We start from the raw sequence: 25,457 nt of genomic DNA on the forward strand, positions 1-25,457 counted from the left end.
TATACACAGCTTTGTGCAAGGATCAGTGATAAAAGAAATGGTGAAAGAGATGGGTATAAGAATATAACAATAAAAGGCAGAACATGCACAGTGACACCACTGCTGATGAGTAGTTTAAGAAGTCCAAGAACCAGAAAAATGGGGACAACTTCATGAAAAGACTTATATTAAACTGAGCCTCAAATGAAATCTGAAGCAGACTAGTAGGGATGGCAATATAATTAAACAGAATGCTGAGTGAAAAGGACAGAAAATGACAGAATTTCAAGGCATGAGCAAGATAATATGTTTCACTACAATGGAGAGAACATAACAAGTAAAGGTTCAGTACCGACTGTGAAAGAGATCAAATAACTGGCCAAGTTGTATCGACTTTAACTCTCAGGCAATGAACAGTCACTGAAAGGATATAATATCTATCCAAGAGAAAAAGAGATTTGAACTTAAGCAGGCAAGTACTTCCAGGCTTTGGAAATAAGATGCCATGGATAATTTATTAGGACCACAAGCTCAAATGGATATATTTGGTTCATTTTCCCTCTAACAACAAAAACCCCAGAGCCATTATTTAACTAAAGCCACCAGAACAATAGAATAAACTACTTCATGGTATTACAAAGTAGACTTATACTGCAAGCAAATAGTTGAAATGAAATTCATCTCCAAGCTAATTAGGGGAGACACAGTAATTCAAAGTATAAAATGACATTTTAAAAACATGTATCCTATATTTGGAACCAAAAAAAATCAAAGTGAAGTGAAATCACAATAAATAAGCTCTAAAATTTGATCTCACTTTAAATAGCCTAAGAAAACTAGTAAGTACATATTCATCAATATCAACGGATGAAGTATAGAAGCTATAACCTACACTCCATTTTTTTCCCAAACAACAATTTTTTCAGATATTTATAAAGACTTTCCTTCTAAACATGTTTACCATGTATGTATGTAAAATCAATTTCCCAAATTAGAAGAGCTGATTTTTTACCAATATATGCCCCAAAGTAAATGTTGGGTATTGTTTTGATTTGTTTTTAACTCAGCATAACAGTTGTCTAGAACTTATGAGCAATGACCTCATTCTTAAATGGACAAGGATGCAGAAAAGCATTTTTCCAAATTAACCATCTGGTTCCTTGAGAAAGGGTAATATTTCATTATGTGCCTGTGACTCAAAAACATACACAAAGACAAAAGACATAGATATGCATATAAATTACACAAAGTGGTATTTAAGGAGGATTATACTTACTCCCTCATTAATAATGACTCTAAAACTATGACAAGCAGTTGCAATTATAAACTGCTAATTTTATTCAATACAGAGTGAATATAATTAATACCATCCCAAGCAACTAGGTGGTCCAATAATTTCGAACTTTTTTTTTTTTTAACCTCTGGAAAACTGATCAGGAAATCTGGCTAACATCCCAAATAAACTCAAACAAAGTAATTGGATGGTCTTCAACTAGTTTCTGTAGTCTCGCATATATACCAAAACCACATACTCTAACTGAATTAATTGTGTCGGTATTGTTCAGTCAGAGGTCCCACAGTAGTGTTTACAGTGTTATTTCACTGTACTTCACTGTGTTCGTCTTCAAAAAATGAATAAATCCTTTATCTTTAAACAAAATATTGTGTTATATGTCAAAATCAGCATAAAATAACCCCACTTTCAATGAGTCTTAACACGTTGCAATGACTTAATTTGTTCTGTTTCTTTAATTTCTGCCCTTCTAACTCATTTGCTATTTTTGATGTTTTGTTTAACTAGTATGCCATACACTGAGTCTAGTTAGGTTTGTAAGAAAAAGCTCAGATCCATATATTCACTGGACGCAAACTTGAGGGCATTAGGCAAAATAAAACTAGGTATCACAGACAGCCTCAACAAAACCAAAGGATGCCTTAGACCCAGGAAAACAAATGTGTCTCAGTCGTATTCTGCTAGTTATTGGTGGTTGCACAGAACAGTAATTATGTGCTCCAAGAAATAGGAAGGAGGGGATAAGCAAATACAAGCAAATCTCCTATAGATCCTGTTTGTTCCAAAAATAAGATAAGCACCTTTTTTTAAGAACCTCATTTCTTTTCTTATATGAATGAAAAATGGGTTGAAGAGCCCTGGGCTTGTAGGGGTAAACGTGATGTAAGAAAACATAAAATACTACATGTCGTCTTCTACAGAATTTTACTTTAAGAAGCAATAGTCAATATAATCTTCTTACAGATATAACTGGTTTATGTCATTTCAAGCTTTCCAACAGTTCATTTTGCTCTTAGGACAAAACGTCAGTAACAACAGCAGCAGCACTGGCGGTGGTGGTAACCTTCACAGAGCCCATCCCCACATGCCAACTCTGACCTCCACCTTCAACCTTACGAGTCTTCTTTCATCCCACTCAGCAAAGCTCTCTGAATGCCTTTCACGACTTCTTTTAGCTAACTCCTGATTACACTTAGAGGTTTAACTAAATGTCCCATCTGCCAAGAGATTCTAGCTCACCGCCCTCCTCCTGCAATCTAAATGATTTTCTTGGGCTCTCTCTCATGTTGCATACTTCACTTTTTGCTTAGAATAGTTATCACCATTAGTAACTAAACATCTTTTTGTATTCATTTTCTATGTTATCCCCAACTCAAGAGTATGTCCTTGAAGGAACCATACTTGTTTAGTTCAACTCCCTATATCCAGTGACTAAATCTTAACAGGCATGTATTATTTGGGAAGTAAATTAGGGAATTAAGGAATAATGAAGAATGACCACATTCTTATTAATCCCTTACTTATCAATCCCTTACTACTCAGCACAGTATGTATCATAAACTATTTTTCAACATTTGTTGAGTTAGAAAACAATGATAATGGACTCTTCCACTACTATCTCATGTACATCTGGAGAGCTCGAGATCTAAAGTAGGTAGGGTCCATGAAATATTTCAAACTCCTTAAGAAATCCAAGAAATATAACAATCCTGATAATAAAGCCTTGAAATTCAAGTATGAGTGAAATGTTCATGTGTATGGAGGGTGGGAAGGGTGTCCTTACTTAGTTCCTTATTTTATTTTATTTTATTATTTTTTAAGATTTTATTTATTTATTTGAGAGAGAGACAGTGAGAGAGAGCATGAGCAAGGAGAAGGTCAGAGGGAGAAGCAGACTCCCCATGGAGCTGGGAGCCTGATGCGGGACTTGATCCCGGGACTCCGGGATCATGACCTGAGCCAAAGGCAGTCGACCAACCAACTAAGCCACCCAGGCGTCCCCTTATTTTATTTTTTAAACCAACCCCTTTCATGTATTTGTTGTGTATCATTTTAGAATTTAGATTTCCTAAGGTAGGTTTCAAAAATTTAGGACAAATAATTTTAACACACAGACCCAATCTCTTCCTTTAGTTTCAATGAGAATCATTTCTTCTTTTCATGCCAATGAGATAATCCTCCCAATGTGTACCGAGCAGATCCACACCCCACTGATCTGCCCAATAGTTTCCTTGATTTCAATACTGATGACTTAAGCTTTTTTTCTACGTTCATTTCAGAATGAGACAAAAGCACTCTGGGAGATAAAGATGTTAGAAAATGGGGTGCTTTGTGTTTGCCTGTAAGTTATGGGCTGAACAATGACACAAGATATATATTTCCCTTATGGGAGAGAAAAATATATAAAACTAAGCTATTCCTTATAAGGGGACTTCTTCCTGGTGTTAGGAATAAACCCTGTTAAGCATCTGGGGTTTTTTAGTTCTTATATTTTACCTTTCTTAGAAGAATATTTAGTAGAAATAATAATAAATGAATTTAAAGGATTAAGGTACATAGCATAGTCTTTGGCACATAAAAGGCACTCTAATTGTTAGTGTTGTGGCTGTTTGAGAAAAAACATTTTGTTAAGTCCTTCTGTGGTTTAACAGTTTTTAGGCAAATTTAGAAGCCAGGAGAGACTTTGCAGTTAATGAATGACATCCCCTTCCAAGTCAACCAAGATTCTCTAAGTTTACAGGACACACAAAATTCTTCTTTATAAGTTCTACAGTAACTTTTAGTTTAACAAAAGTCCAAAATATCTCCTCAAAGGAGTATATTACAATTAAGAGGGCTTGAGAAACACCTGTTGTTTAAGATTTATTTAAGTATTTTACGGGGTGCCTGGATGGCTCAGTGGGTTAAAGCCTCTGCCTTCGGCTCAGGTCATGGTCCCAGGGTCCTGGGATCGAGCCCCGCATCGGGCTCTCTGTTCAGCGTGGAACCTGCTTCCTCCTCTCTCTCTGCCTGCCTCTCTACCTACTTGTGATCTCTATCAAAAAATGAATAAAATCTTTAAAAAGTAAAAAATAAATTAAAAAAGATATATTAAGTATTTTAAATATTTTAGAGAGACTGAGTGTGCCCACAGAGCTTGCACAAGCAGGATGGACAGAAGGAGAGGGAGAGAGAATCTCAAGCAAACTCCATGCTGAGCGTGGAACTCAAGCAGGACTCAATCTCACCACCCATGAAATCATGACCTGAGCGAAACCAAGATTCCCACATTTAACAGACTGCCACCTAAGCACCCCATCGGTGGTACTTCTTTCTTTTTAACAACCACGTACATCTTGGCTTTATTATATGAATGAAATCCCTAACTCCAAATCAAGCCTAATTTTTTAAAGTTCTAAAGTTATCATGCATACTTATGGATCAATTAAATACTTGAAATTTGGAGATAAACTTAAGTGCTTGGAAATTAGAAGTAATAAGCAGAGCACACATAAAGAATAAAGGGAAGAAGATTCTGGAAAGAGTTGCTCTAATTTTCAAGTCTCTACATATCTCTCCATAAAAACAGACAGTACAAGAAAAAACTTCAAAACCCAAAACCTGTAGTTATTATTTACCACAAAACAGTATTAGTGGGTAGGGATAAACTGCCAGCAACTATAAAGACCCCCACCAAAGAGGAGGGGGGAAGAAGGAGTCCAAAGAAAGTAATACAAAACCATCATCAGGTACTCTCTGGATAGCTTACCAGGCCATTCTGGAAAGAACAGAAAAACTCAAAAGAGGCCATCTAATCTCCAGTTCAAAGTTGAAAACAAAGGAGCCACATGAAGGTTCTCACTATGTTGGGGATTATTGGGAGTCTGAGCCCAAACTAAAAAAGCACTTTCTGAGTCAAAGCATCAGCCCAAAATGTCTAAATTGACAGAGATGCATTAGAAGTCAAAGAGAAGGTCCAAGTTAAGAAGAAAGGTAAGAGAGATGGAAGCTCATCAAGAGCCTGGCCATTTCCTCCATCTTTTCCTGAACAAGTGAATAAGAAACATATGCCATTGAGATATAAAATTTATTCTGACCCATCCTTTCCTCCTAAAACTAGATAAAAATCTTTCTTACTTAAAAGGTAGCAAGTAGAGAGGACCTCAAATCTCATAAGAAATAAAATAGAGCAGCTGGGTGGCTTAGTCAGTTAAGCATCTGACTCTCAATTTCCGCTTAAATCATGACCTCAGGGTTTGAGGGTTGTGAGATTGAGCCCCACATCAGGCTCAGTACTGTCCATGGGGTCTGCTTAAAATTCTCTCTTCCCCTATGCCCCTCCCTCCAGCTCTTGCAGGCTTGCACTCTCTCTCAAATGAATGAATGAATGAGGCGTCAAATAATGTCCCTACAGGCAATACACACACATCAGAAATACATTCACAAAACAAGTGAAAGCCACAACCCAACACTTAATAAGCTAAAACAAAATGAACGAACTACAGAAGTCAGAATTGGAATAAATCAGAAACAAGGTAATTAAAACAAGAAACTTGGAAAATGAGAAAATACTGTTTCAGAAGTGAAGGGTAAATTAGGAAGAACATAGAAGAAAGTAAGTATCACAGCTAACACCTCAAGAGAAATATAAAATTTAAAGTATGAAAATCTTAGATGAAAAAAATTTTTAAAAACCAAGAGAAAGTATAGCTATAAAGATAGGCAAATAAATAAGAATGTAAAAAAAAAAGAAAACTAAAGTAACAGAATGAAAAAAATACTAAAATAATAATGCCATCACAATTTCATGAAATAAAAAGACATGAACGTTTACTGTAAAAGAACACATTGTATACATAGTAATATTAACCCAAAAGGGCCAACAGTAAGAAAATTCTAGTAAAATTGGACTTCAAAGAAAAAATATTTCATTGAGCATCCAGGCAGAGGCCAGATTTTAACCACACTTGATCCAAACACCTCATGATAGAAGACAATGGAGAACCATATTTAAGATGCTCAGGGAGAAAGTTTTGAACCAATATTTTCATTAAGCCAAAATCAACTTCTACTCTTTTAACCACAGAATAATTTTATTCACATGCAAGAACTTGGAATACTGTGTCAAGGAACTCTCCCTAAGAAATCTCCTAAAGCATAGTTTCAGAGAACCAAAATAATCTGCAAAGTACCAATGTTAAGTCTTCTTAAAAATAAACATTTACAGGGTGACTGGGTGGCTCCGTGGGTTAAGCTTCTACCTTTGGGTCAGGTCATGATCTCAGGGTCCTGGGATTGAGCCCCACATGGGGCTCTCTGCTCAGCGGGGAGCCTGCTTCCCTCTCTCTCTCTGCCTGCCTCTCTGCCTATTTGTGATCTCTCCTCCCTATCAAATAAATAAATAAAATCTTAAAAAAAAATAAAATAAAATAAACATTTACTTGTAGATCTAAAAATAAAGAATGGTTGTGAGGGAAATATTATAGTATGTAATCATATATAAATGGAAGAGAAAATAAAAAAGGCTTGCTGTCATTTTACAAGTGTTACTTGGTAGTTAATTAAAAGACACCAATTCAAATTAGATACTAAAAGCAGAGGTAACAAGAAGATGACACTAGTTATTTTCCTTACTGCCCAGGAGATCGATTAGACAAGAGTCAAAAGAATTTAAATTAATGTTAATAAAAGACAAAGGTATTTCACAGGAATACTTATATAAAGGTCGCCATCAAAGGAAAACAGGAGGAAAATCTTTATAAATGCAAAAAAATACATATTATACAGAAACTCATAAACAGTATAAGAAATAAACCATAAAACTTAAAAAAACTGATTACCCAGAGAAGAGGGAAGCAACAGGGTACAGAAGACAATGACAAAACTTAGACTTCTTTGAGTATAATTTGCTTCACATATTTGATTTTGATAAAAGTTCATGTAAAATTATAAAATAAATTTCTTTTAAAAAAGCAATGTCTGAAAATAAGCCAAATAATTTTGTGTATCCAGATAGCATCATAACCAATTAGAAGTACTATTTCAAATTGACTGGAAAACACATTAATTTGATTGTACATCCTAACCAGGATATACCTACCCTTAAGACAGTGGAGGAAAAAATACCTTACATTATTCTCAAGAATCAATTAGCATGAAATAAAGCAAATGTGTTATGTTGAAATTATGTAAAACACTAAATTTCACCACTAGAGGAAGTGACAGACATAAAACACATTTTTAAAAAAAAAAGTCTGCATTCCCAATTCTAATTTCAGTTGGAAACATCAGTAAGAATTAAGGATGTGTTTTATTATTGTTAAAATGTCTATACTGCTGGGGCGCCTGGGTGGCTCAGTGGGTTAAGCCGCTGCCTTCGGCTCAGGTCATGATCTCAGGGTCCTAGGATCGAGTCCCGCATCGGGCTCTCTGCTCAGCGGGGAGCCTGCTTCCCTCTCTCTCTCTCTCTCTCTCTCTGCCTGCCTCTCTGTCTACTTGTGATCTCTCTCTGTCAAATAAATAAATAAAATCTTAAAAAAAAAATGTCTATACTGCCTAGAGCAATCTATACTTTTAATGCCATTCTGATCAAAATCCCACAGTATTTTACAAAGAGCTGGAGCAAATAATCCTAAAATTTTTATGGAATCAGAAGAGACCCCAAATTGCTTAGGAAATGTTGAAAAAGAAAAAACAGGCGGCATCACGTTGCCTGATTTCAAGCTTTACTACAAAGCTGTGATCACCAAGACAGCATGGTACTGGCATAAAACAGAAATATAGACCAGTGGAACAGTAAAGAGCCCAGATATGGACCCTCAACTCTATGGTCAAATAATCTTTGACAAAGCAGGAAAAAATGTACAGTGGAAAAAAGACAGTCTCTTCAATAAATGGTGCTGGGAAAATTGGACAGCTATAGGTAGAAGAATGAAACTTGACCATTCTCTTACACCATACACAAAGATAAACTCGAGATGGATAAAGACCTCAACATGATCAATCAGAATCATAGAGGAGAACATAGGAAGTAACCTCTTCGATATCAGCCACAGCAACTTCAAGATATGTCTCTAAAGGCAAAGGAAACAATAGCGAAAATGAACTTCTGGGACTTCATCAAGATCAAAAGCTTCTGCACAGCAAAGGAAACAGTCAACAAAACAGAGAGGCAACCCACAGAATGGGAGAAGATATTTGCAAATGACACTACAGACAAAAAGCTGATATCCAGGATCTATAAAGAACTTCTCAGACTCAACACACACAAAACAGATAATCATGTCAAAGAATGGGCAGAAGACATGAACAGACAATTCTCCAATGAAGACCTACAAATGGCTATCAGACACATGAAAAAATGTTCATCATCACTAGCCATCAGGCAGATTCAAATCAAAACCACATTGAGATACCACCTTACACCAGTTAGAATGGACAAAATTAACAAGACAGTAAACAATGCGTATTGGAGTGGATGTGGATAAAGGGGAACCCTCCTACACCGTTGGTGGGAATGCAAGTTGGTGCAGCCACTTTGGAGAACAGTGTGGAGATTCCTTAAGAAATAAAAAATAGAGCTTCCCTATGACCCTGCAATTGCACTACTGGGTATTTACCCCAAAGATACAGATGTAGTGTCAAGAAGGGCCATCTGTACCCCAATGTTCATAGCAGCAATGGCCACAGTCACCAAACTGTGGAAAGAACCAAGATGCCCTTCAACGGATGAATGGATAAGGAAGATGTGGTCCATATATACTATGGAGTATTATGCCTCCATCAGAAAGGATGAATACCCAACTTTTGTATCAACATGGACGGGTCTGGAAGAGGTTATGCTGAATGAAATAAGTCAAGCAAAGAGAGTCAATTATCAAATGGTTTCACTTATTTGTGGAGCATAAGAAATAACACGGAGGACATGGGGAGATGGAGAGGAGAAGGGAGTTGAGGGAAACTGGAGGGGGAGATGAACCATGAGAGACTATGGACTCTGAAAAATAATCTGAGGGTTTTGAAGGGGTGGTGGGAAGTTGGGCCAGCCTGGTGGTGGGTATTGTGGAGGGCACGTATTTCACGGAGCACTGAGTGTGGTGCATAAACAATGAATTTTAGTACACTGAAAAGTAATAAAAAAATAAAAAATTTATTAAAAAAAAAGAACGCCCCACAAAAAGGATGTGTTTTATTTTTACCAATGACAGAAACTGTTTTTTACCTCTGTTCAACAAAATAAAAACTAGAAACAATAACCAATTTAGTAGCAGCCAGCTAGAGAATTGGTTGATTTAAAGTTTGGTCAGGAAATCAGTCTAGAGGTCATTGTGAATCTAGAACACAAGGTCAGACCAGAAAGTGGGAAAGTTATCAAAATACTAGCATAATGGGAAAAGGACTAAAGCTAACTTGAAGAGGCTTCTAATGAATAGCCAAAACTGGACCATTTGAGCACTAGTAAAAGTGTAACTGCTATGGATTGAATCACATCAAATATATTTTAAAATCATGACTCTATGTATAATCTTTAAGAATAAAAACCCCAATGATACCGTCAAGAACAGAAGTCACAATTCCACTTTCTTGCATTTCACTTCGTAACATCTTGCATCCTTTAATAATAATGATTCTAGGCACTGGTGTCTGCATACACCAAAGAAATTCAAAAGACCAAACTTATGTACTTTCTTGGGAGAAGCATACATCACCACCTTTGAAAAAAAAAATTATTTTTTGCCAAAGAAAAACTTTAATCCAAATCCAAACAAACATCTAGACATTACTATAATTTCCAGAATATACAGGTGACAGACAAACATGTTAAGTGGCACCATACCATTGCAATCAGTAAAGCCCATAATGTGGGCATTTCTAAAAAATAATCTAATCTATTTAAAAAAAAAGAAATGGAGATAAAAGCTATAGATTAAAAGAAACTTAAGAGACATACAAATCAATGGTTATTTGTGGACAAATTTATTTATTTATTTATTTAATTTATTTATTTATGAGAGATCACAAGCAGGGGGGAAAGCAGAAGTAGAAGCAGAGAGCCTGATACAGGGCTTGATCTCAGGACTCTGAGATCATGCTTTAAGTCAAAGGCAGATGATTAGCCAACAGAGCCATCCAGGTGACAGTTTGTGGACAATTTTGAAAGAGAATGAAAGGTACACTGAAAGATACAATTATTCCAAAAAATGGGAAACAAAAAGAATAAAATATACAGCACAATTGGAGAAAAATGAATTGCTGTACATTTGAAGATATTAAGGCATGAGTATAGATATTTTAGAGTGTAATTATGATTACAGTTTAAAAGATGGAATCTCTTTGTACATATACATACTGAGATATTTACAGATGAAAAGATAGGATAGCTGAAACTTTCATCAGCATAATTGGGGGGTGGTAAATGAGTAGAGAGAAAACAAGATTGGTCATGAGTTGGTAATTGTTGAAGCTAAGTAATAAGTACATGAGAGTTCATAATAATGGTCTCGCTTTTTAAGTATGTAATTGAAAATTTCCATCATCATAAGTGACATCTGGTGGTTCAGTAGGTTGGGCATCCAACTCTTGATTTTGACTCAAATCATGATCTTAAGGTTATCAGGTCAAGCCCCATATTAGGCTCCATGCTCAGGGAGCTCATCCTTGAGCTTCTTGGTCTCTCCCTGAAGTCACCTCACCCTGAGATCACATGTGCTCTCTCTAAAATTAATAAATCTTTAAAACAAAAAACAAAAAAGGGTGACAGAGGGAGGGAGTAGCAAAGGACAAGAAAAAATATAGAAAGGAAACCTAGCGGAAGCTCGGAAACTATTTCTGAAGCTGTGAACAATGTGTGTAGACTATTTTCTCTTTTCTGGACTCGTTCCTTCTAAAATTAAGTCAATATTTAGTATGTTTTATCAGATTACACAACAGGGCACCTAGGGTTATATTATAGAATGATCAACATAAAAATCTAAACAAAGTAGTCATTGACTATTTTCCCTATTAGAATTTGAAACTTTGTTAGGCTGGTTTATATTGTATAGAACTATAATTAATTCAAGAGATTAAACTCATTCCTTGTTTAGCATATGTCCTTAGGCTGCTGGTTTTGGCTAGTTAGCTCCATTTGTCGGTCACTGATTTGAAAACTATTCAGATGTTTCTGATCAACTTTGGTGTTTGTCATATAGAATATCTGATAAACTCAAGTTCTAAGGACTAGTTTTCATATCAAACAGATTGGGTTTCCATTTACTTAACTAAGGAATTATAGTTTGGTTTGGTTAACGATTTCTAATAGAGAAGACTCAGACTTAGATATAGTATTGCGTCCCATGTACAGGAGGCTAGGATGGCCACAGTAGTGGGTATTTTCTTTTCTAACTTAGTAACAAATTTATGTTTGTGGCAGACAACTTCTAAAAGAGATCCACAAACAATTCCCCCACCTCTCAATATTCACAATCTCACAGAATCCCCTCCTCTTGAGTTTGGTTTGGATATATTGACTTGCTTTGAATGAAGACAATAGGACACAAGTGACGGGGTTTTACTTGTAAGATCAAGTTAAGAAAAGACCATGTCTTCAATCCTGAATAACATGCTGTGAGGCAGCTCTGTGGGTAAGGCCACACGGCAAGGGACTAAGGTCTGCCAACAACTACTTGCTTAAGCTTGGGAGCAGATCCACTTGGACATGGATGGTTCAGATGAGACTACAGCCTCAGCCTGCAGAGGACAGCTCGATGACAATCAAATTAAAGACCCTGAACCAAGGCCAACTGGCTGTGCCATGCCTAGACTTAGGTCTCACAAAATCTGTTTTGGAATTTTATTTGCTTCACGGGTGAAACGGAGAATGGGTGAAAGATTACACCAGATTTAAGGGACTAGGCAAAATGTACACACGTCAGAGGCTGAAACCTTAGCAGTTGGAGGACAACTGCTTTTAACAAGAATTTGTGAAATATTAACTATCTCTAACATGGAAGTTTTAAGGGTCTAAGGAACTTCTAATTGAATTTACAGATCTGAAACACAGGCTGGTGAATAATTAAACACAGGGCTAGTGAATGATTTTATCTCTAGTAAGCAGACAATATATGAACCCATCATCATGGTTTTACAGAGAAAACCACTCACCTATGTAGGAAAACCTAAAATTTATGAACAGGATCCTATGAACAAAACTGAGAGGAAGCCACAAACAAAAAAGGAGGTTCAGAAAGACAATATGTTATAAAAATGGGATGAGATTCCTTCTGGAAGAAAGTATTAGACAAGAGGGTCAAGTGCTGCAATACATCAAGGTAAGGACTGATCAATGTCTTGTGGACTGCCCAAAGGGTCACTGAGGATCGTGCTGAGAGTAATTCCTGTGGAAGGTGGGACTGGAAATCAGGCTACAGTGAAATAAAGAATGAGAAGTTAAATTATTCTAATCAAGGATGGCTTCAGGGTAACCTGAGTTAAGAAGATTTTTTGTTTTGTTTAAATTCAGTTAGTGGAAGGAACTTGAATATGCTGGGATATTGATGGCAATGGGGTAAGTGGAGGTAGGAGAACCAGAGCTCTGAAGAGGAAACAGTCTTAGTAAGAGCATGGCTACTGATGTAGGACTCTTCAGAGGTTTAGAGTCAAGAAGACAGGGATGTTGCCATGTGGGAGTGCATAATTATGCTCTGAAGTTGGAGACAAGACCGTGTCTAACAATAGCAGTGAAGACAGTAGGATTGGACCAGCATTCCTGAACAGAAAGGGGGATTTTTCCCCATCCAGACCATATTTACTAATAGCTGGAGATGTTTTACTTGCTACAACGAGGGACATCTGGTGAGTATAGGCCAAGGACGCTTCTAAACAGTGAGCAAGGCAGAAGACAGGGTCTCACAACAAAGAATTATCTAGCTCAAAATACCAACAGTGAGGTTAAGAAAACCTGAGCAAAGTTCAGGAGGTTTAAAATATTCACAGAGGAAATGGGCAGTTGAATATGCAATCATAGTATACTTGCTTTAAAATATTCTGTGCCCCCTGGAGAATGGGACCAGTATTTTTTAATGGCAACAATCTGCTCTGCTTTTAATTTTCTCTAGCAGTATGAAGTTTAAGTTAAGGCTTAGAGAAGTTAAAAGTTAGACTAATAGATGAAGTTTTAACCAAAGGGGTACATTTGAAGGACAAGGGAATTGAGGATATTGGTAGAAGATCCATGATCCACTTAAGTGCTAGAACATGACAACTAAACTAGGCAAGGAAGGGTATAAAACAAAATGTAGCCAAAAGAAAGGGAGAAGATGGGGAACCCGAGTTTCCTTTAAAATTCAAATATGAGCAGGGGCAAGTTAGCAAAAGATATGGAATGACAAAACATTCTAGTAAGAAGTTATGAAATAGCCTTAGTATTTACTTTGTCAGCACAGTTAAGATGATGGCAATATGCAGACTGGACCCAATGTGTAGGAAGATGAAGATCTCTGGAAATGAAAAAGGTTAAGGACAGAAAAAGGAAAAAGAGGTCAGAGTGATGAATAAATCACACCAGGCCAGTCATGTACTACTGTGTGTATCCCTAAATACACACAGTATTTAGTATTAAATTAGTGTTTCATCACTAAACAGATACAGAAAAAGAAGCAAAAGAAAGTGAATACTATAATAATTGTAATCAAAAGGACTTCTTGCAGGGTCCAATACCAGAAAGATCAATAAAGGAATTAGTCACACAGAATACAACAGTTGGGTACTCAACAAGAGTATGAAAACCCAACACTCTAAACTTCGGATTGACTGATAGCCAGAGTTCCAGTAATATTCTTTCACGGTCCCATCTCAGTGACTTCTGCATTGACTGGATAAAGAATAAAAGAGATTACCCAAAGGTAAAAGGTTATTTTTGAGGCAAAAAGGGTGCTTCAGTGGGTCAGAGAGTGGAAAGTTACCGACAGTAAAATATTCTGCAAGATGCAGCTGTGCAACTAGGGAATGGAATTTAAGAATAGATTCTTAACAGGTGAACTTGAGGCAGAAAGCAGAGAGCACAAGATGCTAAAATTTCCAAGGATGAAGGGAAAATGTCCAAAAAGTCAATGGATAGAAGCAAAAAAGAAGAGTATATTGTAATATAACATTTGTACCTAGGAGACACTGGATATGGTAATCATTTTCTTTCAGCTTTGGATAGAAGCAAAAAAGAAGAGTATATTGTAATATAACATTTGTACCTAGGAGACACTGGATATGGTAATCATTTTCTTTCAGCTTTGGATAGAAGCAAAAAAGAAGAGTATATTGTAATATAACATTTGTACCTAGGAGACACTGGATATGGTGATCATTTCTTTCAGCTCCAAGTGCTACTGGTAGAATTTGGCACCAAGTACCATTAACACCACCTGGAGGACCTTGTTAAAAATTTGGATTCTATCTCTTCTCAGCCTTTTGGCTAATATCAAGTGTAAAAATTTGGATTCTAGAACTAATCCCAAACTACTGTTCACTAAATTTTTATATATTCCAGGGATCTATGTGCTTTACAGTTCATATATCTAAATCAGGACTACAGTTTGGAAACTAATAGGATTCATTACTTAAAACACATCTGTCTCATCATCAAAAGTTTAATTATTACAGTTTAATCTTCACCAGAAATTTACTACAAGCCAGATGCTTTCTGAAGTACTTGAAATTTTATTCAAATTTAAACTTTAAATTCAAACTTTATAGTTATTTGGAAATTAGGCAGTAAAAAAGCTGCCATCTGAGCACAGACAGTACTAACACAGCCCGTTCCCTTTCTAACTGCACTATCATGATAAAATTAACTAAAATGAACTTTTTCTTTCAGCTTTTAAGTAGAATTTGATTGTGTACACTGTTGAAAGGTTGTCACTTGTTCATCATAAGCCCTAATACATGGTTACACATTTTAAGAGAAACAGGGAAATGACTTAAATAAAATCATTTTGTCCAACAAAACATTTCAAGACAAAAAGTTGTCAATGAAGTAAACAGACCAAGCCGTTAGTAGTAAAAATTACAAATAATTCCTATGGACCTCCTCACACTTATTACTCCTTCTTCCACTTCCTTAGCCTGATTAGGTATGAATTTAACTAAAGATCATCAGCTCAAAAATGGGGAATAAAGGGAACTCAACTTTTTGATGTCATGAAACTCAACCTCTGAATACTTACATTTAATTCATTTTTTAGTATTTCTTCAAGATGATGGCCTACATGATTCTCATCTTCTTTTGTGTCCATAATTATGCAAATGTGTTGTGAAATTCTTTCTGAGATTTAAAAAAAAACATATATTAAGTTTCAAACAGAAAATGGAACAAAGTGCTAGTATACTAAAATCAAGGCTTAACTGCTATTCGTAACTATCTAACTACGAAGGTTTTACCTTCAGGCCAGTGAAATCACTTGGAATTTGCACTGCTAAGTCCTTGACCCATTACCACCCATCAATAAAGGTAGGTATTCAACTTCGTGTAGGTAGCTAACCAGAAAGTTGTGTGAGCGACAGAAATAAGCCATCTTAGTATGCATTTGGAAAGGACTAACTAGAAGTGATGGCTATTTGGCTTGACAATTCAATCCTCCTACATTTATTGGAGTCTCCTAGGAATCCAATAAAAACCCATCTCCCATGCAGATCCCCTGGCCTGGCTAGACAATAGCTGCTGTGTTCAGCTCACTGTGCCACCTAGCGCCCTGGGTGAGTACCGCAATTTCCTTAGCATTCCTCTCAATTTGGTAAATACAATAAGTTCCTGCCCGTTTAAGTGTTACCACAAGTGAAAAGAGCTAAACCAATTTTCCTCAAATTTGTTAGACCTCTTTGACATGATCTGATTCAAAAACATATGACCTAATAATATTCACCTTTGTTAACCCTGCATGCACGCTCTCAAAAGATATGCAGTCTTCATCTATAGTATGCTAAGAAATTGCTGTTGTTGTAGAGCTGAACTTTCTACACAGAATTTATAAATATAAAAGAAATGAGGGAAACATGGAATAAAGGACCCAACATTATGAGATTGTGATGATATTTAGATGAGTTAATATACCTAAGGTTACATAGAGTGCCTACTCCAAGTAAATCCTTAATAAGTGTTCACATAATAAATGTTGTTACGATCACATGGATTCAACAAAAATTAAAAATTAAAATTCTTTTTGTCGACTAAAGATATGACTCATCTCTCACTTCAAATGTTCCTATGGTCTTAATTATCTCAGTGTTTGCTTAAAGAAAAAGAGAGGGGGGCTCCTGGGGGGCTCAGTCCCTTAAGCATTTGACCCTTCCTTTCAGCTCATGTCAAGAGTTCAGTGTCCTGGGATCCAGCCCCAAGTCCTCTAGCTCCCTGCTCAGTGGGGAGCCTGCTTCTCCCACTTCCCCTGCTCCTCTCCCATGCTCACACTCATGCACACTCAAGTGTGCACTCTCTCTCTCTTTCAAACAGTAAAATCGTTTTTAAAAAAACACATTTGTAGAATTTAAGAAACAACTCAGAGGATCATAGGGAAGAGAGGAAAAAATAAAACAAGGTGAAATCAGAGAGGGAGACAAACCATAAGAGACTCTTAATCATAGGAAACAAAATGAGGGTTGCTAGAGGGGAGGGGGCTGGAGTAACTGGGTAGAGGGCAGGTGATGTAATGAGCACTGGGTATTATATAAGACTGATGAATCACTTATCTCTACCTCTGAAACCAATAATATATTTTATGGTAATTGAATTTAAATAAATTTTAAAAGTCCATCTCAATTTTGTCCCACTAATACCTCTCAAGTTTTAATATTTACCCTAAATGCAGTATTTATATATAACAATGAAATACACAACTTGAGTAACAGTCCTATGTTTTCATCCCTGAACTTAAAACTAAAATGGATACCTACTGATCATTCATATATGAGTTTATCCATTAGATCAAGGGTGAAGCATCTCATGTGATGTCTACTAATAATCCCACAAATATACACAGACAACCCTAATTGGGAATGTTAATGTACTTAAGATCTTCACCAACAATAGATAACAGCAGTGACTATACATGTGCAAAGCAAGTGGAGACTTAAAATTGGAAAGAATGTAGCTAGAGAAGCAGGGCTCGAATAAATTCAAACTCCTCAATTCCACACTTATTCAAATATCCCCCAACTGAGAGAGGAAAAAATATATAATATTTCAAATTCATTTTTTCATGAAGCACAAGAAGCACAAAACTTTCCAAATATGATTAATAGTTATTATTTCTCAAAGCAAAGAATTTAACAACTTCCTTGAGGTTAATAATGAAATCATCAAAAACAGGAGTCTTTAGAAATGTTATTCTGTTTTTCTAACTATTAGTAAACCACTTCTTAGAAATTGTTCCAGGTTAAAATAAACACAACAATAGCATGGGGGGGGGGGACCATAAAATCGTTCTGCTTCCCGGAATCATAAAAACTCTATTACAAGAATCCAATCTTTGTTCTTGCCCCCACAAAAGATACAAAGATAAATTAGAAAAATACTGGAATTAAATTCGGATCATACCTGAACTGCCAACCTTATTGCCAATATTAACTTCTAAGTTTTAGTCACTGTACTCTTTTATACAGTATCTTCTTAAATTCTTCCTAAAAGGATGGTTGTGACAAATGAGGTATTTTAATACCTGAACCTGAGGGGTAATTTCCCTCCCAAAAATCTTTTTTTTAAACACATACTTTCATTTATTGAAAACTATTTACATACAGTATCCAGGTATTACACAACTCAATGTGACTTAATAGAAAATTCCAATGTAACATGACCTGTAGTCTACAGGTTAGTATTTAAAAAGCTGTAAGCATTAATTAATAAACACAAAATTTTCAGTTAGTATCCCATCCCCATGTGTGAGAACTTTAAAGGGTTAAGGTATACATATAATTGTCAATAGTAATTATGCTAAAAATAAGGTACACTTTGATTTTACTTTATTGACTATACTGATTAATTTTATATGTCAACTTGACTGAGCAATGGGGTGTTCAAATATTTAGTCAAACATAATGTGGGTATTTCTGTGAGGGTATTTTTAGATGGTTTACATTTAAACTGGTAAAGTCAGTAAAGCTGATTGCCCTCCCTAATGTGGATGGGCCTCATCCAATTAGTTGAAGATCTGAATAGAACAAAGATTTCGCCTGCCAGGTGTAAGAGAGGAACTTCCTGCTTAATCATCTTAGAACCAAAATACTGGCTTTTCCTGGTTCTACAGCAGCCTGCCATCCTTATAGCTTGAACTGTGACATTGGCTTTGTAGATTTTGAACTTGTCAACATAATTTAGTCACATGAGCCAATTCATGTACGTGTTGTGCGTTTGTGTATCCCGTTTGTTCTATCTCATTGGAGAACCCTGACAAATACATTGGCAAATAATCCTAAGCATACTTCAACAGAAAACTATTTCCAAGTCTTCATCACAAAATTCCCACCTCCTTTTGTTCTATAAGAGGCAATAAATGAACACCCACGCCTTGGGCAACATACCTTACTCTTCATCCAGATCATACCACCTAGATATACCTTGATCTTTGGACTAATGTACACATATCCCCTACCTGCAGTACCATTAATGTCATTGTCTAATTCTCCAAAAAGGTCCTCCTGAAGCATCATCTGCTTTAAGAACACAGGTTAGTGTTTTAGATGTTTTTTGGTTGGGGGCATAGGGAGCAGCAGGAGGGAAAGAAAGAATAGGAAGATAACAAACCAGGGAGATTTTTTTTTTTTTAAATTACAGTCTCCCCCACATCTCCAAACCCACAATTCTGATACATAAAGATCTCTCTCTGAAACACATGTCAGCACACAGTCAGGATTCTCCTCATATCCAGGTATGAATCACTGTGTTACTGAATCTCAGTGTTCTGAAAGAGAGACCCTTTAGTGCTGAGTTTCAGAAATAGAAATGTGCATGTATCTTGGCTCTAATTAGCCTATTAACAAAACTGATATTCATATGATACACAGCAACAGAGTCATGTGAATCCTTCTAGGCAGCAATCATTTTGGTATCAGTGCATTTATTCTGCTTATTATGTACTTATGCCATATTAGTTTTAATATTGTCTTTACTTTTTACTAAATTACAATGTATAAAAGAGACTTTTATACATTTTTTTCTTTTTGTCATCATAAGAAGCAGGATTTATTCTCCCCATTTTATAGATTGAGTCTATAAAGCTAATAAGCCGCCCAAAGTCAGAGAGCCATGTAATTGTAAATTTCTAGCTTTCAAACTCAAATCTATATGAAATTACTATCCTAAAGGGTAATTTTTCCCTTTCACATCATTCTGCACTTTTAATTTTTATTAAAATTTTTAATTTGTATTTTATCATTTATTAGTTTTCCTCTCCCACAAAATCATTAACTCCTAAACTCAGTAAACTAAAATTTACTTGTTAACTTTTAATCTTCCAATACCCAGCACCACCCCCACACCCAAGGTTTTAACATAGGGCACTAACAAGAAGGCATTGAAAACTTAATAATTTCCAGGCTCTGTGTTAGGATGATGACTAAGACATATTGTTACAGGCTGAATTTTGTTCCCTACCAAAGTCACTGTGGGATTTCTAATCCTCAGTATCCTCAGAATATAACTATATTTAGAGACAGGGACTTTAAGAGGTGAAATGAGATTAAAATAAGGACAATTAGAGTGGTCCCTAAGCCAATATGACTGGTGTATTTGTAAAAAGGCAAATACAAATTAGTAATGAAAAATTATACAAGTCAATCCCTACATATCACTTTTATAAAGACATAAAGAGCAGAAAACCACTTCTAAAAATAATAAACATATGCCAAAAAGGTATGCCTAGCAAACCGTTTAAAATTGCAATGTAGGGGCGCCTGAGTGGCTCAGTGGGTTAAGCCTCTGCCTTCAGCTCAGGTCATGATCCCAGTGTCCTGGGATCGAGCCCTGCATTGGGCTCTCTGCTCCGCAGGGAGCCTGCCTCCACCTCTCTCTCTCTACCTGCCTCTCTGCCTACTTGTGATCTCTGTCTGTCAAATAAATAAATAAAATCTTAAAAAAAAATTAAAAAAAATAAAATTGCTATGTATTCTTTTACAAGCCAAAAAACATTAAGGCAATGAAATCAAATATTAAAGAACTATGTAACTTAGAATTTCAAAAGCTTGTAAATTAAGTGGCAGCAATCAGGAAAGAATTTAAAATAAAAGACTATTTTCAAAATGAGGACTATACAGAATATGATACAGATTTAAAAAAAAGATAATTTAAGATAAAAAGGGAAAAACAAAGAATATTTTTAAATTAAAAAAAGAAGAAATAAAGATTCACTATAAAGTGACAAATACTGAACTTGGGTAAAGATGGTCCAACATAAACATAATAGGAATCCATGAACAAGAGAATACTGAAATTTTTATTTAAACAAACACTCACAAGCATATCACATATAAATATCTCCAAATGTTTACCAATAAAAACCAATACAAAGACATTTTCTAGTAAAGTTACTAGACTTAAAAAAAAAACAAAAAATCATTCCTTCGGTCACCTAAACCAAAGAATAAAGATAATGGAGATAATAAGATAATCAGAATTTATCAATAAAAACAAAGGAAGATTGTTAAGTTATTCACTGGAAAAAATTATGAGCCAAGATTTTATATTTAGCAAAATTGACTTTCAAGTATAAAGCACACAGTTATCAACTTGAATGAAGTAGATTATTTTCCTGTTAGTATTGTTTGAGGAATGTTCTAGAGCTTAAGTCCTCAGACAACCAAAGACTAGAGAAATATATATAGAATGACTGAGGGACATCATTCTTTCATAACCATGACTAAATAAGGTCTAAAACTGAATACAGTATATAATTGGCTGTAAATCTGAAAATATACAGTATAAACAAGAAAATACAATAGGAATGGAATATGTAAATGAATGGAATATGTACAAAAAATTATTTAAATCTTTTCAAAAATAGTCTTGGTTGATGGTATCTATACTTTGAGACCTAGAGGGTACACTGCTGCATAAAATATCTGAATGATCATAAAATATTCTATTAATTCCTCTATCTTTGAGAACCAGAATTCTCACTGGGGTGGAAGTAAAATACAATATTGAACTGGAAGTATCAGTACAAATTTATGAAGCATTTCATCTTTACATAAACACACGTACAAAAAAAATACTTAGTTTGGAGGATGACAGAATGAACTGATTCATCTGAATACTGAGAAAGGAAAATGAATATTTATCTTTCTATGTAAGCTGTACCCTCTGTAGGTAAACTGTAGATGAGAAGTGTTTGTGAAAGTACCTCCACTAATGTATGAAAATAAATTAATCATATTAAAATGTCATGATTTTGCCCACACTCACTATGTATAACAAATCTAGGCAATGAATATCAATGGCTGCTATCATCAGAAAATAAAAGATAGCTAGACATTTGGTATCTCCTAATTAAAAACTCATACCACCTCTAGTCTTACTAAAGAGATGAAACTAAATCTGATTAAGCTTCTAGAACCAGCTGTCACTTTGTAGAAGACCAAAAAAAAAAAAAAAAGCATAATTGAACCATGCAAGAATATACTCCTCAAAATTCAAAATAGGACAAAAATCTACAGATCAAAGGGTTGGGTTCATCAAGAGACAAAGCATAAGCAAAATAAAAGGAATAAAAGGATGGGGAACCCGTAGAATAAGTGAGACTTACCAGGTCTTTTAAACACACACACACAGACACACACACACACCCCAAAACCATAGTGTCTAGAAATGTAAATCTGAGTGATAAAGCTCAGAAGAAGTAAGAAAATTGCTGTAAAATCTTGATAGCTACTACTTTTGAGGAGGGAAAAGGTTTTAACTGGATAAAATTAAAGAAAAAGCCTCTGGTATGAGTGGCAAAGTTTTATTCGTGATCTGTGTGATATTACACAGATAAGCACATTACTCTTTAAGCTACAGAACTGGCTTGGATTTCTGTTATCTGTGGTTTGACAGCAAAAGTTTTAAAAAACAGAAGTAGAAAAATATTTATGTAAACACATCAGTCCTTTCATCTATAGTTTTATTCATTCAGGAAGTATCTTTCTATAAGATCAAGGGGCAAGATAAAGGTCTTCAGTATATCACATAAGGATACCTAACAAACTGTTAAAAACAATGGGTAAACTTTTAAACATTTAAATTAAGAGGAAAGCTATGGGTGCCTAGCTGGCTCAGTCAGTAGAGCATCTGACCTTTGATGCAGGGTGTTGTGTTCAAGTCCCCTGGTGGGTGTGGAGTCTACTTAAAAAAATAATAATAATAAAATAAGAATAATTTTTAAAAATAGTAAATTAAGTAAAAAGCTAAAAGTATCGATAACAAGAACATTATTTTTATTCACAGAGTGCTAAGCATTACAAATTCAACTTACCACAGAGTCCTTTAAATTCTAGTTCATAAAAGTGCTGTTACTAATAAATAAATGATATTAGCACCCTTTCAGTAAGAAAAATTGAGCCCCAGAGTAACTCAGCCAAACACTGGATGATTTCTCACTGGGTAATTCACAAATATTATGTAAAATATTATAATAAATGTACATTCTAACCAAAATCTTACGATGCAGGCAGAATTATCATGTGTTCCTTACAGGTAAAGATTTAAATGATTTGCCTGGGATTATATTCGGCTAACAAACTGAATAGCCAAGATTCAAACCAGGCAATCTGGTCTAGAATGAAAACCTCAAATATTTCACATGCTGATAGAACCTATAAGCAAAATAAGGAATTTCCTAATTCAGGAGTTTTCCCACTTTTTTACCTGAAGCCACACATGTCAAATGGTAGTCTCATATATTCATGGAATAAACAAGATTCTCTGCAGTTTCTAGTAAATCCTTCTCTTCCAAATGCTAAGGCCTAAGAGGTTTTAATAAAAAATGACATTATAGTAGGGGAAAATATAATCTTTTCTTCATTGCTTTTAATTAAGTACCTGACAAACTTCCAACACCTACTTTATTTCATTAATTAAAAGCCCCATGTGTCCTCTGTGTAACATTCCTGTAATTTAAATAGCATCTTAGAAATGCTACCCTTCAGGGCCAAATGAAGATATACTGATCTCTAACTTTCTCTGCATGGGTATGCATTACAATTACCTCTGTGTCATTTCCCTAAATTTAACACATTATGAATTTGTGTAACCACCACATCAGCATACCAAGCTGTTCAATCCCTCATGTCATGTCTGTATTCACCCTTGCTGCAAGGTGGGCAAACTCTGATTTTTGTTGTTTCTATAGTTCAGTCTCTTTCAGACTATCACACATGGAATCACTCAAAATGTAACCTTTTGAGAATATCATCCAGCACTGGGTAGAATATTTAATTTAAATCTGAGATTTAAATTATTTGACATATTGACAGTTTGTATCATTTCTGAGTTGTACTCCATTATACGGATGTACCACATTTTATCAATTCATCCAAAGGAGAACATTTTGACTGCTAAATACTTTTGAAGATTATGAACAGAACTGCCATAAAAAATTCTTAGTTTTCTATGTGGGTGTTAGGTTTCCTTTCTCTAGGGAGAATGCACTGGAAAAGGATACTGGCTCATATGGTAAATATACATTTTTCTCTTTAAGAACTCTCAAACAGCATTCCAGCTTGGCTGTACCATTCTACCTTACTACCAGCAATGCATGACATTGGAGCACTATTCTTTTTCCCCCCAACCTCTGGCTTCTGTAGCTCAGATGAAAAATTTTCCAATGATCTATCTTACCTTCACTGGAACTTTCTCTGATATCTCCATTCTGTTATTAAGCCATTTGGTAAGTTTTTCACTTTGGTTGATGTATTTTTTTTTTAGTTCTAGAGTTTCTATTTGGCTTTTCTTTAGATTTTCTATGCCTTTCTTTCAAGAGAATTTCCCCTTATTTGCACCATCTTTATAATCAGGACTTTAAAGTATTTGTCAGGTAATTCCCAACATTGGTGTCATCTCAACATGAGCATCTAAATGGTTCTTTCCCAATTTAAGTTTCTATTTTCATAGGTCTTTGTATTCCCACTCATCTTGGATTATATCCTGGATATCTAGGTAATATTCTCTTGCACAAGTCTCTCCTGTATACTCCATCTCTCTAGTGTACCCCTTTCTAGCACTTCTACCACAGAGCTGGGATTTTATCCCACTTTGCACACCTCCCACGACTATACCCAGAAGCGAAGTTGAGCAAAAGAAAGACAGCAAGAACAGCAGCAGTGTTCACCCCACCTCTTCAAGCCACAGCAATCCTGATGCTAGAACAATGTCATTTCTCTCAAAATTTTATAAATCTCTGGGCATCCATTGTTGCCACTGTCAGTGCCACTGCAGCCACAGGTTTGCTTGGAGAGATAATCATTAGAGGAGGGAGGGGGAAAAAAGAGGTAATCTTCACTACTGGAACTTGAGGAGATCCCTTCTTGCCTGTGTAGCCAGGGTCAGGGGGCTTCTCTTGGAGCTCTGCCTACTCCAATGCTCACTTGGCAGCTTTGGGCCACACTGGATCCAAGTCAGGATATAGCAGAGGAACAAAATGATAATATTCACTGATCATTACGTAGTATTGGAAAGTTGGGTATTATTCACTATTCTACCTGCTACTACTTTATTTATAACCTCAAATACCTAAATACCTGTTCTATTTACTCTGTTCAGGTTTTACAGCTTCATTCAGTGGGAGAATAAGGGTATTCATGTTCCACCTTACCCAGAACCAGAATCCTATGTCTTTTTACACAAGAACAATTATAATAAAAGTCTATGCCTTAATATAGAACTCAATTGATTTTTTATGAAAGTTTCTAAACTTTTAAAGGCACCTGGATGGTGCACTTGGTTAAGCATCTATCTCAGTTTCAGCTCAGGTCATAATCTCAGGGTCCTGTGATCGAGCCCCACATTGGGCTATGCACTCGGAAAGAGTCTGCTAAAGTTACTCTCTCCCTCTGCCCCTCCCCACGATGCACACGCTCTCTTGAAAATGAAAAAAATAAAGCTTCTAAGGCATAAAACTTTCTACCCTAGTTTTATTGATAGCATTTATCTTTACCCCTTAGTATAAAAATATCACTTTCAATCAATTGTACCTCAGAGTCACTGAAACATGAT

General features: G+C 35.6%; 1 protein-coding gene across 1 annotated transcript in view; it reads right to left on the reverse strand.

The window, feature by feature from the left end:
- The window catches only part of CRPPA (CDP-L-ribitol pyrophosphorylase A), a 301,401-nt gene that overhangs the window by 154,990 nt on the left and 120,954 nt on the right, over positions 1-25,457 (reverse strand). The window contains exon 6 of the mRNA XM_047695505.1: positions 15,448-15,545. Within this exon, the coding sequence (XP_047551461.1) occupies positions 15,448-15,545 (98 nt within the window). The remainder of the gene's footprint in view (positions 1-15,447; positions 15,546-25,457) is intronic.

The sequence above is a fragment of the Lutra lutra genome, chromosome 11 (assembly GCF_902655055.1).
Source record: "Lutra lutra chromosome 11, mLutLut1.2, whole genome shotgun sequence".
Classification (NCBI taxonomy): Eukaryota; Metazoa; Chordata; class Mammalia; order Carnivora; family Mustelidae; genus Lutra; species Lutra lutra.